Source organism: Medicago sativa, chromosome 7 (genome assembly GCF_051527215.1).
Source record: "Medicago sativa cultivar Bolivia chromosome 7, Bolivia_mono, whole genome shotgun sequence".
Classification (NCBI taxonomy): domain Eukaryota; kingdom Viridiplantae; phylum Streptophyta; class Magnoliopsida; order Fabales; family Fabaceae; genus Medicago; species Medicago sativa.
Window position 1 is genome coordinate 88,548,138 of NC_140755.1, and position 15,476 is coordinate 88,563,613.

General features: G+C 34.3%; 2 protein-coding genes and 2 pseudogenes across 2 annotated transcripts; 3 read left to right on the forward strand and 1 right to left on the reverse strand.

Moving 5' to 3' along the window:
- LOC146909880 (uncharacterized) lies at window positions 1-1,663 on the reverse strand (annotated as a pseudogene).
- Window positions 1,664-1,666: 3 nt separating this feature from the next.
- LOC146909881 (uncharacterized) lies at window positions 1,667-2,535 on the forward strand (annotated as a pseudogene).
- Window positions 2,536-5,350: 2,815 nt separating this feature from the next.
- Window positions 5,351-8,247, forward strand: LOC146909882 (3,9-dihydroxypterocarpan 6A-monooxygenase-like). The gene is made up of 2 exons (XM_085725725.1): window positions 5,351-6,321; window positions 7,404-8,247. Exons 1-2 carry the CDS (start codon window positions 5,410-5,412, stop codon window positions 8,040-8,042), a joined length of 1,551 nt encoding a protein of 516 aa, XP_085581851.1. The 5' UTR covers window positions 5,351-5,409; the 3' UTR covers window positions 8,043-8,247.
- Window positions 8,248-11,742: 3,495 nt separating this feature from the next.
- On the forward strand, window positions 11,743-14,243 carry LOC146909883 (cytochrome P450 93A2-like). The gene is made up of 2 exons (XM_085725990.1): window positions 11,743-12,982; window positions 13,535-14,243. The coding sequence occupies exons 1-2, from the start codon at window positions 12,071-12,073 to the stop codon at window positions 14,156-14,158; spliced, it is 1,536 nt and encodes a 511-aa protein (XP_085582116.1). The 5' UTR covers window positions 11,743-12,070; the 3' UTR covers window positions 14,159-14,243.
- The last annotated feature ends 1,233 nt before the right edge of the window (window positions 14,244-15,476 follow it).

Below are 15,476 nucleotides of genomic sequence, written 5' to 3' on the forward strand. Positions count from 1 at the left end.
CTACTGATGTCTAATATTAATGCAATCTTTGCGGGAATGACCAGGCATCCTATAAACGCCGCATCTTCTCTCGGTTTCCACATCGTCCATCTCGGTCCTAATGCGAGTAATTGGTGGACGACCTTTCTTTACCCGACGCATGGACTTGTTGGGAACCACCTTCAGTCCTTCATAATCAGGCCAATATGTCTGGTGGTGAACCACGTCGAAGTGGATGTTGTATACGGCGTATACACACTCATTCGAGAATTTTGGATCGACAAAAGTCTTGTAGTCGTGAGAAAAGCTAAAACATGCGGCAATGACATGTGAGCATGGTAGGTGTAACGCTCTGAATCATCCACAGTCACACCATTTATTTTGCAGGTCCGCCTTGTATTCTCCCTTTGGTAATCCTTCTTTATGGTCGATGGTTTCACGGACGGAGAAGGTATACTAATCCCGGTTAAACTGAGTGACATGATGACTGTTGGATTTAATCACCTCATCCCTGAGATATTTCATGATGTTTTCTGAGAATGGCTCACCAGAATTTACCCTTGTCGCTGCCTTATGTCCTCTTTAGCAAACAAGGCCGCCAACCTGTAATATGATGCTTTCACAATAGCTGTGATCGGGAGTCCTCGAATACCCTTATACACGTTGTTTTATGACTCTACCAAGTTACTTGTCATGTGGCCCCATCATCGACCATCATCATGTGATTGAGTCCACTTTTCTTTAGGAATGTTGTCCACCCATGCTAAAGCCTTTCGGTCTGCAACAGCGATTTCAGAGCGGTAATATTCGAATGTTGGGATGTTCATGGCGTAACCTGCATTGTTTTGAAAAAAGTTAGATGCATGTTATTTACACAAATAATATGTCGAATTTACAAGGAAAGAGATATAATTTTTAACCATGCCTTCAACTTTCTTCTTAAGTTCTCCATCCTTGAACGATCGCATAAAGTTTTGTGCAATGTGTCGGACACAAAACACATGGCTTGTCGGAGCATCGTGCCATCCATTCTGTGGATCATCATACGCGCTCTTTATCGAAACATGTCTATCAGAAATGAGGCATATGTCGCCTGTGGGGTGACATTATGCCTTAGATTTTTCAGAAAGAAACTCCATGCCTCCTTGGTCTCGCCTTCCACGATTGCGAAAGCAATGGGAAATATCTTGTTGTTCCCATCTTGCGCAACAGCTAACAACAATGTTCCTTTGTATTTACCATACAACCAAGTTGCGTCAATCTGGACAATTGGTTTGCAGAATTCGAAACCCAAGATGCACAGACGAAAGGCCCAAAAGAGACGCTTGAAGACAGTCTCATTGACCACTTCTGTTGATGGGACCGTTTGAAAATCAATAATTGTTCCTGGCAAATCTTTTTCCATAACCATCAACCACTGTGGTAGTTCTTTATAAGACTCCTCCCAGTTACCATAAATGGATTCAATCGCCTTATTTTTTGCTCTCCATGCCTTTCTGTATGAAATTGTGTAATTAAACTTCTCTCGGATGTGTGCAATTATAACCTTCACTGTAATTGAATCATCCACATGAAGTAGTGACATAACACTTTCACATATGACATTGTAACTAAGTTTCCGATGATTTTGCGTCAAGTCTGTTGAGACACATGTATGAAGATCCTTCATGTTTCCAATCTCCCATCTATCAAGTCTGTTCGCTTTCCAGAAGAGTGCGAACATTGGGACAACCGACGACGTTATACTTTACCTCGCATGCGGCCAAGATCACTCACCCCAACTCATGGGTATATTGAGTGGTTGACAACCACATGCAACCCACGTCTAAGTATTTCGGTTGACACAAAACCATCATATTCAGATCCAGATCCAGACGAAGAACAAGAGCCGGAACGTGAACCTGAAATTCACAACAACCAAACACCAATTCATGATGATTTTTGGGATCAAGACATTTTTTCTCTACTACAAGATCATCAATCCCAACCACATACAACATAAAACATTCACGGTTCTGTAATGTATGAATTTCTCGACACCCCCCAACAAAATATCATCCAACCACCACCATATACCTCCCCGAGAAATGCATATGAGCCCCATTATCAGTCAACTTACCAACAAAATTCCATGCCAAACTATGGTTACAATGACCCAAACCAAGCTAGCACATCGAACACCAACTACTTCTCCTATAATGACCCAAACCAAGCTGGACCGTCTAATACCCTACAACAACCCACAATACCCAATGTACACCAACCAAAACTACCCACCAACACCAACAAACCTACTATCTCACTTCTCTCCGGCTTTGCTCAACTCCAATGAACAATTTCTGGATATGGGATGGCCAACACGGGAACACGATGTGTCGTTGTCGTTGGGTTATGGTAGTCAGATACAACCAACTACATATAACAATGACGAAGACCAACATGACTCTCAAGTAAATCGTGGAAGAAATCGTCGAAGACGAGGGTGTGGGACAGGAGGGCATTTATAATAATTGTTGACTTTCTTGTATGGTAATTTTATTTGTTATATAATTTTTATTAGTTTATTAAAATTAAGTTAATTCTAATTTATTATTATTAATTTTGCATGCATTTACGTGTCCCATGTTTTATGAAATTTTTTGTCTTTATTATACCTCTCAACTCCAAGTTGAGAGGTATTTAAAAATTTAAAAAAAAAACCCACAAAATATAACGCAAGATGGACTTGCGTGTTATTTAAAAAATTTCAAAAAAAAAAATAAGAAACTACCATGCAACTTGGAGTTGCGAGGTATAGCAAGGACAAAAAATTTTAGGGTACCTCGCTACTGGAAATGGTGTGGTACTGAAAAGTAGGGCATTTTTGCAATTTTCCGAAAAAGTAGGGTATTTTTGTATTTTTGGGAATAAAGTAGGGCAAAAAAAAATTTCATGTGTGGAGTGAAAATTTCATTCTTTTAGCTTGCATAACATAAAAGAATATACAATATTTTTTTCTGCAAATGAATATGGTTGTATCAATAGCACTATTAATGAAATGCTCAAAGATTGAGTCAAATTGTCATATATAATGTGTAGGAAAGAGTAGAAAATGAATGTGACATAGATGGTGGTTATAAAAGGTTAGAGTGAATATGAAAAATTATGCACTGAATTTTTCTATTTTTAAGATTAGATTTGTAGGAATGTTAAGGGATACTACATCCAATTACGTTGACGTAATTAAAAAGTTGGTGAGTATGATTTTTATAATTTTCTGGGCATATATATGGACGTTACTTTTAAATGGATTGAATTAATTTTTTTATTGGTTATAGTTTTAAGTTTAGAGATATTATGAGACACACACAATGGTTTTTATGAGAGATTGTCAATAGTGTATACATAAATTTTGTCAAAAAAAAAAATTAGTGTATACATAATAATTGAGAATAGAAGGGACCGGAAATAATTTATTGTGCGTGGATATCCAAAATAACAGTAATTACAAGCTTAGCTAGTGCCATACCTGTAGTAGGAGATACCATAGTTACTTGGCTTTGGGGTGGTTTCTCCGTGGACAATGCCACCAATCCATGATGTTCATCTCTTTTTCCGCTCGTGAGCAGAATTCGTGCTAGACTAGCTCTACTATAAATATATAAATCTATTTTATAAGTGGCTTTTATATTTGTTAGATATAGCTTGACCATTTATAACTTGTATTCGGTTTTATTCGATATTCTCGTCTCCCCTGTACTTCCCACTACTAGCCATTCGTCCGGTGGATCCAACTCCATAGTGGGTGTGGGTTCACACGAAGGTTCGAGCTCGGGTTGGACCTCTTTCGACCTCGACCCCGCAAGAAAGAATCAGCTATCGTCGCTGGAAACTCTCTCTGGTCAATCAAGCTAATCTTACTGTTTGTTTTTCGCTACGCTCCTGGTGAAAGCGTAATTCGGTACGGTAGAAGGGTCTTGGCTTCATTTCTCGATCTTCTTTCGAAAACTATGATCAGTCATGGCAAACTCCGGGCCCGACCCTTATTTGCTTCTCTTAGCTCGATAACCAGATGAGCTGATCGGAGAATGGTAAAGTATGAACTCCTAAGAGGAGTAGAAGAAAGATCTATATCAGACATTATGATGTGCTTACAGAGGTCTTTACTTTAGATTTTAGATAGAGGTTCATCTGCTCCGATTGAGAGATGGCCCCTTTGCGGTCGTGAAAGCCAATTCTGAACCCTTGCCGGCTTAATAGATCCAGGATGTGCCTTCTACTCCTGGAGACCCTTGACTCTCAACGAGAGGGATCACACCCCTTTACCCCTTTCCTAAACTAAAGCTCTTCTCAACTACGAGCCGCGGGGGGGGGGGGGGGGGGGGGGGGGGGGGGGGGGGGGGGGGGGGGGGTACCCGAACAGAGCTCCTATTTGTTTCTTTTCCTACTTATTTTTTATCCACTTAATTTATGTTTACTTATATCTATTTTTCCTAGTTTCGAATCTTATTTTTTTATAAAGATAAATTGTGAGTAATAAGAAATAAGAATGTGAATGGGAAAAGAAGTTGTAAAATTAATGGAGAGTTACACTTTTATGTTGGATAGTTGTAAAATTATTTTTTTAACAAAAAAAGAGGCAGATTTTTTTTCCTTTATGCAAGAAGACAATGGGTCTAAAAATAGGCAAACTAATTTGTATTAATATATGTATTTACATTTTTAATTTAATGTATTAGTCTTTTGTTGTAGGAGTTATATTATTATTATTATAATATAATTAGACATTAAATTGGTATAGTGGAGGGTTGAAAGGTTTAAAGAGAGTGAGAGAACTCTTTGTACAATACTTTTTAGATAGTGTGACAAAGCTTTTTAGAAGTGCCGCATAGACATAATGCTTGCATATGATTAGATTAAATTTCCTTTACAAAGATATATAGATTGTACTGCGTAGAATGTGACTCTTTTAACAATAACCGAAAAGGAAAACAATATGTCGTATCAAATTTCACGTGAACAAATTTTATACTTATAATTTCGTTTGTAGTACAATTATACGTGTATTTTATAAGACATAATTGTAGTCTGATAATGTTATAATATAACAAATAATTTATTATTATTTGTAATGAATTATTATTATAACAAATAATTCATCATTTATTTATTTTTTCTAAAGTTAAAGAGTTGTATAGTTACTATTAACTATCTTATTTTAAAAAACTAGTCTAATGTTGGATGAAAGCGGCTTTTAAAGCAGAAATTAATATTAATTTGTTAAAATGATTTTTATGGATTATGCTATGACTAAGCAATTTGGGATTTTATTTTTATTGATTAAAAAAGCAGCTGATTCGATATAAGTAAGATATCACATAATAGATGTTTTGCCTCTTGTAAGCTTTTAATTAACTCCAAGAAACAAATCATTTCTCCCTAAATTAAGCCATGGCATTTGATGGTGCTACTATTTTCTTCTACATCTTCTCCTTTCTTCTAGCTTTGCTAATTTTCACATTAATTGTCAACAATAAACGAACCACAAATGGTAGCTCCAAATTTAAACCCCCACCATGCCCAAGATCACTACCCATAATAGGCCACCTTCACCATCTAGGCTCAGTGATACCAAAATCATTCCAAACACTTTCTCACCAATATGGTCCTTTAATTCAGCTCAATCTTGGTGCCTCAACTTCTATAGTTGTCTCCAATGCACAAGTTGCCAAACAAGTCATGAAAACACATGACCTTAATTTTAGCTACCGACCCCAATTTGGATCCTCTCATGATTACTTATACGAAGGGTCTTATTTCATCACTGCCCCATATGGTCCTTATTGGAGATTCATGAAAAAAATATGCGTTACTAAATTACTATCTAGCTCTCAACTTGGTCACTTCATACATATTAGAGAGCAAGAATTAGAGAAACTCTTGAAGTCTCTTGAGGTATGCTCAAGTGAAAATAGGTCAACGGATTTGGGTTTGGACTTGACTACTTTGACCAATAACATCTTGTGTCGTATGAGCATGGGAACCACATGCTTTCAAAAATACAATATTGATCCTAAGGTTATTCAATGTTTGGTTCGGGAGTTTATGCATGTAGGAGCTAAATTGAGTATGGGTGAAGTACTTGGACCTTTGGGGAAGTTTGACTTGTTTGGTTATGGGAAAAAGCTTACGAAAATAGTGGGGGAATTTGACAAGATTTTGGAAGGTTTCTTGAAGGAACATGAAGAGAGAATAAACACTGAGGATTGTCAAGGAGACATGATGGATATCCTATTAGAAGTGTATAGAAATGAAAACGCTGAAGAGAGGTTAACAAGGAATGATATCAAGGCGTTCTTCCTTGTAAGTTGTTTTTCTTTTCCATTATATTTATCATCTCATTTATTTTGCATAAATAGAGTTCAATACATTTTTTTTGTTTCTATAGGATTTATGCGCTTAGAATTTTATTGAGGAAGTCACACAAATATGGCACCACAAATAAGTGACAAAACAAGTTGCATATAAAAAAAGTGACAAAACAAGTTAACCTACAAGTCCCTTCAAAAAAGTTAACCTACTTCCTACCACCACGATTGGTGTTAGATGACAATATGGCTAAAATTGGTGGAGAGGTAACCTAAGGCTATGTTTAGATTGATGGAATGAAGTGGTAAATAATTAAATTCCATTGTTTGGATTTGCAAAAAATGAATGGAACATAATGGAACCCATTCCATCACATTCCATTCAATCCTTCAAATTTTCATTCCCCCCCCAATTTGGGGTGTATGCAATGGAATGAAACATCATAGCTGAAATATTACTCTTTTACCCACGTAAAACATTTTCCTCAAAACACATGACTTCCTATATGCTGCAACCTTTCATGGTAATTGGTAACCCATCTTCTTGTGCAAAAAAAAAAAAAAATTGGTAACCCATCTTTCTATCTCCGTGTTCTCCCAAATTCTCGTGTTCTTTTAATTGCCCTTGTATCAAAGCTTTTGATTTTTAATCTCATCATATATGTTGCTTTCTTTAAGTTCAATTGGGTTTGTGTCAATTGTCTCATCATATATGTTGCTTTTTTTACACAAAGTTTGTATAAATTAAATTTAGCTCTTATAATTCTATCATGAAGTTATTTTCTTGTAGACTTATCTAGAAAAAGTGTAATACTACATATTAATTAAATCTTTATTATTGAAAGACTTTTCAAGAGCTCTAAGATGATTTATCACATGAATAAATCATTTATACATATCTTGGATGTTTTCTCCTGATTTCATCCTATATAATTCATAATTTTAACCCAACATCTATATTTTACTAAAATCAGAAGGGATTAAATCAAATTTTGTGAATTCAAAGTTCAAAAACATACTAAGCACATGGTGAGTTCAAATTAACGAGATTATTATACTTGTTTATGCAAATGCAAGGACATTTTCCTCGCTGGAACAGACACATCCTCAGTGGCAATGCAATGGACCATGGCTGAGATAATGAACAACCCTAAAATATTGAAGAAATTAAGGGCTGAGATTAATGATGTTGTAGGCACTAATAGATTGGTTAAAGAATCAGACATTCCAAAAATGCCTTACTTACAAGCATGTGTGAAGGAAGTGCTAAGACTTCATCCAACGGCACCGTTTGCTCTTAGACAATCATCAGAAGATTGCAAAATCAACGGCTATGATATAAAAGCTCATACTAGGACACTTGTCAATGTATATGCCATTATGAGGGACCCACAATCATGGGTCAACCCTGAGGAGTATATACCTGAGAGATTCTTAGTAGGTGGTGATGGAATCAACGGTGAAGATCATGAACATATGAATAAAATGGATGGTGATGATTTTAGGTATATTCCATTTGGATTTGGTAGGAGGGGTTGTCCTGGTTCATCACTTGCTTTGACGGTTATACATGTGACAATTGCTGCATTGATTCAATGTTTTGAATGGAAAATTAAAGGTGGTGATAAGGTTGATATGGAAGAAGGGTCATCATTTTCTGCTGGATTAGCAAAACCTCTAGTTTGTTACCCTGTTACTTGTTTTAATCCTTTTTAAGTTTGTGATTAGTGCATTTTAAATAAGATAAATGTTGTGTTTAGGAAAATAAAAGTAGTACTATTGTTATTACCTTGCATTATAATATGTTCATATGACACCTACCGTGATGTTAGGTTTTGAATTTTGTGTCATTGTTTTGAATTTAGATTTGTTAGGGGTACATGATTATCAATAAATATATTAGATGGTCCCATTGTTGTTATGGTTTATGTGTTTGGAGTTTGGTTTATGCTATAATTTTTTGGCATTAGTTTCCATTATTCTTATATAATATTCGTTTAATGATGCTCTCACAAACAAATCATAAGAGAACAACAGACTTGGCAATTCCCTAAAAAAAAAAAAAACAGACTTGGCAATAATGACGTAGTAGTATCAAATTTCACCTAATAAAAAATTATGTCCAAATGAAAATATAAGTCGTACAGAATTCTCAGTAAAAAATATATTTGTTGCTTTTTAGCTTTATAGTGTTAATTTTTTTTGGTACAAAGCTTTATAGTGTTATAAAAGTATTGTTTTTAGGATAATGCTTAATCTCGCAAAGTTAAGCATCACGAGAATATCATGATATGGCACACCAACTCCTTTTTTTTTTTTTTTTTTTTTTTTTATCATTTTTGCCCTATGTGTTTCTTCCAATCTTGGTCTTGGTCTTTTGTTATCCCACGCAGGGCCGGCCCTGTGCAAGTGCATCAAGGCCCTTGGCACAGGGCCTAAAACTTAGAGGGGCCTCAAAAATTGGAAAAAATGAAAAAAAAACTTGTACCTACGGCCGAAATCCGTCACTAAATGTCCTTTTTCCGTAGGTAAAAGTCTAAAAACAGCAATTTTGCTGTCAATTATGCATTGTACATAGGTAAATGCCTATTTGTCTGCGGGTAAAAGTCTTTAGATTTTTTTCAATTATTTTTAAATGAAAAATTGTCAAGATTATAACGGGGCCTCCGAATTGTCGGGGACGGCCTGATCCCACGTCTTCCACCCACTTCATATTTCTTTGCATGGCACTATTATTCTCTCTCCACTTCATCTATGTGATATAGTCATGAAAGTGGATTAACAATAGTCTCAAGATAAATGGATGATATATATTTTCACATATATGAGCGGTGATTTCTTTTGAATTGTTGGAATAAACACCTTTAGCTGCATTAAGAACTTATTGTTTAATGTTATTTTAGAAAGAAAAAGCACATTCGTGAAATTCTCGTGGGCTACTCTGTCGCGATAAATAGCATCGCCCTTTTTTTTATCGTATTCACAATGACTTATTAATATTTTAACCGCTCAATTATTTTTACAATCTCAAGTTAGAGTTTAGAAAAGTTGTTTGTAACATAAACTAAAATATAATAAAAACTTTATGGACTGAAAAGATGTGTTGAGATTTTATTTCACTAACTATTTTTCTAATGTATTCTTTTGATCGAAAATATATTTAAGTCACACTTTACATATCGCTCATTATACATTTATCTGTTAAGAAAACAACAAAAGATTTATCGTATCTATTAATTTCAAATGTCTTACACAGTTAATCAATATAATAACATTATGATGATAAAATTATTTCATATACGTTGGATAAAAAAGTTTTTAATTGTCAGGTGCTTTCTAAGTTAAATAATCAATTTCAAAATATAACGTCGAAAATCATTGATAACAAAAATTACTCATCAATATAACGAAACAAGCATTTTTTATAACCAGACATATCAAGAGTTTACTTGAAAATCTTAGTTAATTACACCTAATCTTAACATAAAAGAAAATGGGTTTTGCTAGAAGTCACCCATGAAGGTGTCTTTTAGCAATCCACACCTCAAGGTGTGATTTCCACTTTTTAGTTATAACTTTGCTAAAAGACACCTTCATAAAAATTAGTTGGTGTCTTTTAACAAATGCTCATAGAATATATTTAAATAATATAACAAATCATATAACTTTTTATTTAAATTCACATTATTTTATTTATTATGTTTTTTTTTTTTTTACTTTTATGCATATATGACTAAATAGAGTGTCTAAAACCAAGACTTTCTCACATATAGAGATAACGAAATAAGAAATAAGAATATATATATATATACACACACACACTTGTGTCTAACCACTACAAGAAATGATGGTAATTCCGACCAAAAAATTCCGAGGAACCATCGTTTCTCGCTAAATAGAGGTAATTCCGAGGAACTTTTTCCTCGGTATGCACATGTCAGGAATCTCTGCTCTTCCTACTGCATAATCAGTATGACCCGCCTTTCTAGATTAAATACCGAGGAAAAAGTTCCTCGGAATGCAAGTTATGTATTGTTTAGCACGCTTTGTCAGTATTGGTAGACCCAGTTGAAGTCATAACAAACGCAAACACTCTATTCTTATATGACCGTCCTACTTGTGTTGTTTATCATCCCTCAAAAAACATAAACACCCTATTCTTTATCGCTACAATTCTTTCTTAAATTTATCATCCCTCAAAAAACATAACACTTTATTCTTTATCACTATAATTCTTTCTTAAATCCCTTAAAAAACATGTTTCACGAGAGAAAGATAGAGAGGCTCCAAAACACACCACAACAGCATCAATAAAGAAGGAGGAAACAATTTCCAGATTATGAAGTTCCTGTTTTGTGGCAAGAGTTTAGGTAAAATCAAAATTTTGAAGAAAACACGCGGTGTTGTATATTTCACTATTTCAATGTGTTGTGTCTATTATATCTCCCCCTGCATCTTTTCCAGGAAAATTACAGTCTTTGTATTTTTATTTTCATTTCATAATTTCTCAGTCATTTTGCCTATTAGGTTCATTTTAATATTATACCACTGATGAGTTGATGACTAAGTTCTGTTTTAGTGTTCAGTCTTGTTGAGCACTTGACCACTTGTCCATAAGTACCAATATTTATTTGTCCACAAATACTTGTTAAGAAATCACAAGGAGAAAGGAAAGAGGAGATTGAAGTTCTAGTGAGATTTTCATCGATGAAAGTTGAATTTTGTGACACAAAAAACAAATACAAAGGAGGCTGGATTTACATCAAACAGGGACAGATCTGAAAAATATAACAGATCTAAGAAGTCTAGGCATAATAGAATGTTGAGAAGAAATGGTGGAAGTTGTTCAAGTAGGTGAAGAAATTGGGTGAGGTTGCTGTTAGACAAATGGCAGCGTTTCTGATTCTTCTATGGTATACAATGAACTTGTTAACCGGAGGTGTGTATGGGGTCGTTAGAGGCGGAAGAAGAGAAGAAAGATGATAATGTTTCTGATTCAGTGGAAATAGATAATGAACCAACGGACAATAATTCATATTATCTGGCGGTCCAAAATTTAATTAATTTTTAAACTAAATTACATTCCGAGGACAAAGTTCCTTGGAAATTATAGTCACTTTAGTGTCAGTCTCGTCAGTCTGTGGCTCAGCTGTCAAATCAATATTCCGAGGACATTCTTCCTCGGAAACAAAAGTTCCTCGGAAATTTCCTCGGTAATGGGATTGCAACCAACTATTTTTCCAGGAAATGAGTTCCTCAGAAAAAAGCGACATTCCGAGGAGAAATAGACGATTACCCAGGAGTTTTGTGCCTCGGAATTTCAGTGATTTCTTGTAGTGAACAAACCGTAAAACTATTAAAATTTCAACTATATGTTTATCTTTTTATCACCGATTGTAACAGCACACGTTTGTATCTATAGATTACGTCAAGATACCATTGCATGTGTACAATATATATTGAACCCGACAAACAGAGCTATCTTTGCAAACACAGACATTCGGTGACATTTTATTTTCTTCCGAGTTTGGAATCAGTCACACATTTTAAGTATATGTTGCCGTCCTAGGCCTTCCTAAAAGAACTTGAGAGCTACACATAATAGTCGTCCTTTTCCAAAACAAATAACAAATATCAAACACAAAATACAATATAAATTGATCAATATATGCTATAGTTTTTTCCTTCTTATATACGATACAATTCAGCGGTGTAACCAACATATTTTCAATTACTTAAATAACATGGTTGATTACCAAGGTTACATCTTACTTTTCATCATATGGCTAGTATCCACAATTTTTGCAAAAGCCATATTCACAAGAAAATACAAGAAATCTAATTTACCTCCAAGTCCATTATCTTTACCAATCATTGGACATCTTCACCTTATTGGTTCAATACCTCACCAAGGACTTCGCAAAATTTCAACAAAATATGGACCTATAATACACCTTTTCCTTGGTTCTATGCCTTGTGTTGTAGCTTCCACACCAGAATCTGCTAAAGAGTTTCTTAAAACTCACGAAACCTATTTCTCCAACCGTCCTCAAAGTTCAGCTGTTGATTATCTAACATATGGCTCACAAGATTTTTCATTTGCTCCATATGGACCTTTTTGGAAATTCATCAAGAAAATATGCATGTCTGAACTTCTTGGTGGTAACACATTGAGTCAACTTCTTCCTTTAAGGAGACAAGAGACAACAAGGTTTGTTAGTTTTTTGCTCAAGAAAGGGAAGGAAAATGAGGTTATTGATGTTGGAAGAGAGCTTTTGAAGTTGTCGAATAACGTTATTTCGAGGATGATTATGAGTCAAACTTGTAGTGAAAATGATGGTGAAGCTGAAGAGGTGAGGAAGTTGGTGCAAGACACTGTACATCTTACGGGGAAGTTTAATATTTCTGATTTTATTTGGTTTTTTAAGAACTGGGATGTCCAGGGGTTTAGCAAAGGGTTACGGGAAATTAGGGACAGGTTTGATTCCATGATGGAGAGGATTATCAAGGAGCATCAAGAAGTAAGGAGGAAGAGAAAGGAAGTTGGTGGAGGAGAAGGTCAAATTAAGGATCTACTTGATATTTTATTGGATGTTCTTGAAGATGAGAGCTCTGAAATCAAATTGAAAATGGAGAACATAAAAGCCTTCATCTTGGTAAGTGACAAGTGACTCATATTTAAATTATAAGCACATTAAATACTATGTAGTCAATCCATTTTTGTCGGTAGATCAAGATCAAGTAACTCGTATTTTGAATTTGTTTTTAAAATAAATATGAAACTTCTTATCTTGATCCAACGGCCGTGATCATTGATTGGCTTAAATAGTCAAGATCTAGTTGAGTCTAGACCAAATATTGCATTTTCCTTTTATTCACTTCTACAATGCCAAACTTAAAAGGAAAAAAAAAAAAAAAAAAACTTTAGGTACACTATAATAATTGTTGCACTAATTTTTTAAGTAAATATGACAACATATTCTTTTTAAAACAATCTAAACTTAACTTAGGTACACATATTCTTTAGGTACACTATAAAACTTAACTTACTTCTAACCAAATTTTAGATCACCTGTGCCTTTTCTCCTAAAATCACTAGACTTTCCAATCTAAACTTTTTATGCTTGAAGTAAATATCAATAGATCATGCTTAATTTGTTTTTTAAACTTGACAAAAATTTGATGATATACCCTTTATGATCTGGCAGGACATATTTGTTGCTGGAACAGACACTTCAGCACTAACCATAGAATGGGCATTGGCAGAGCTAATTAACAACCCACATATGATGGAAAGAGCAAGACAAGAGATTAATGATGTGGTTGGTAACAACAGAATAGTAGAAGAATCAGACATTATCAACCTTCCTTACCTTCAAGCAATAGTCAAAGAAACACTAAGGATTCACCCTACAGGTCCATTAATTGTTAGAGAATCATCTGAAAAGTGCACAATCCAAGGCTATGAGATTCCAGCAAAGACACAATTGTTTGTTAATATATGGTCTATTGGAAGGGACCCTAATTATTGGGATAATCCACTTGAGTTTAGGCCAGAAAGGTTTATTAGTGAAGTTGGAAATTTAGATGTGAGGGGTCAACATTTTCACTTGATTCCATTTGGGAGTGGAAGAAGAGCATGCCCTGGAACCTCTCTGGCTTTGCATGTTGTGCAAACAAATCTTGCTGCTATGATTCAATGTTTTGAGTGGAAGGTTAAAGGTGGTAATGGGATTGTTAATATGGAAGAGAAACCTGGGTTAACCCTTTCAAGGGCTCGTCCTTTAATTTGTGTCCCTGTGCCTAGGATTAATCCTTTTCCTTCTATGTGATTTTGATCATGTTTAAGGGAGGAAAAAATGCAACTTCAGATTATTTACTAATTTTTAATATGAGTCCATTTTATATTGGAACCTTGCTTTTATATTGGAACCTTCAGATTATAAAATGATCATGTATGTACCAATTTTTCTATGAGTCCATTTTATATTGGAACCTTGCTTTTAATATAACTAGTGTTTTTGAAACACACTTTTAACTCTTTAAAAATTTTAAATAATAAATTTTTATGAAATTCGTATATTCAATACATTAAAAATTGTAATAATTGATCCCTAAAAAAATTGTCATAATTGATTCTTTTTAAAGAAAAATTTCTAAATTTAAGATTTTTAAAGAATACTAGTTACAAACCCGTGCTTCGCACGGGGGTTCAGTAATATATTTGACAAAATATTATATTGGAAGGATAGATTGTGAAATGACAGATAATTATAAACCATAATACAATATTTAGAGTACTCTTGCATTACGGATTACAAAATTAAATCTTTAAAATGGTTTGATCACAAGTAACAAATGAAAACATATTTTGTCAGCGGTAGAAACACTTTTCCAGTAATAATTGATATCTATCTATAAATCAATGAAAACCCTATTACCAAAGCTGCCTGATTTATATCATTTTGACTTTCAGCTTCAACATATATAAATCATTTCACATGATCTACAGCAAAGACAGTAACTGCAATTTAGTATCCAGTTCTTTCAGGCGAACAAACTTCTGCATCATATAGATAGCTGAAAGTCTCTCTACCTAATTTATATCATTTTGTGTTTTAGCTTCAACGTATATAAATCTTTTCACATTATCTACAGCAAAGGCTAGGGATGTCAATGGATACCCATGGGTACGGATAATATGATACCCGTCCCCGCCCCGTTGGATAAGTATGATACCCGTGCCCGCCCGGTATCCTCGTGGGTACTCACTATACCGGTACCCGTGGGTATTGAGGTATCCATGGGTACCCATGGAGTTTTGAATTTATTTATTTTTTGGTACAAATAATAACTTTTTTTAATTACCAAAAAACTTCAACTTTTAAACATCCATACATAATCCACTCAAATTTCATTAATCATACATAATTCATAGAAAATTCATGATTCTTATATAATCTATATGTTTTATGATGTGAATGAAGTAGAAATGGTGAACTTAATAAGATGAATTAAAAAAATTTAAAATAAAAATAGGTTATTATTGAGGATTTTTAGGTGGGGGGTAAAATTTTCTTCAATAAGGTACCAACTTTAAGTAATAAGATATGATATATAAAGATATATTAGTAATTTACTTAATTTATT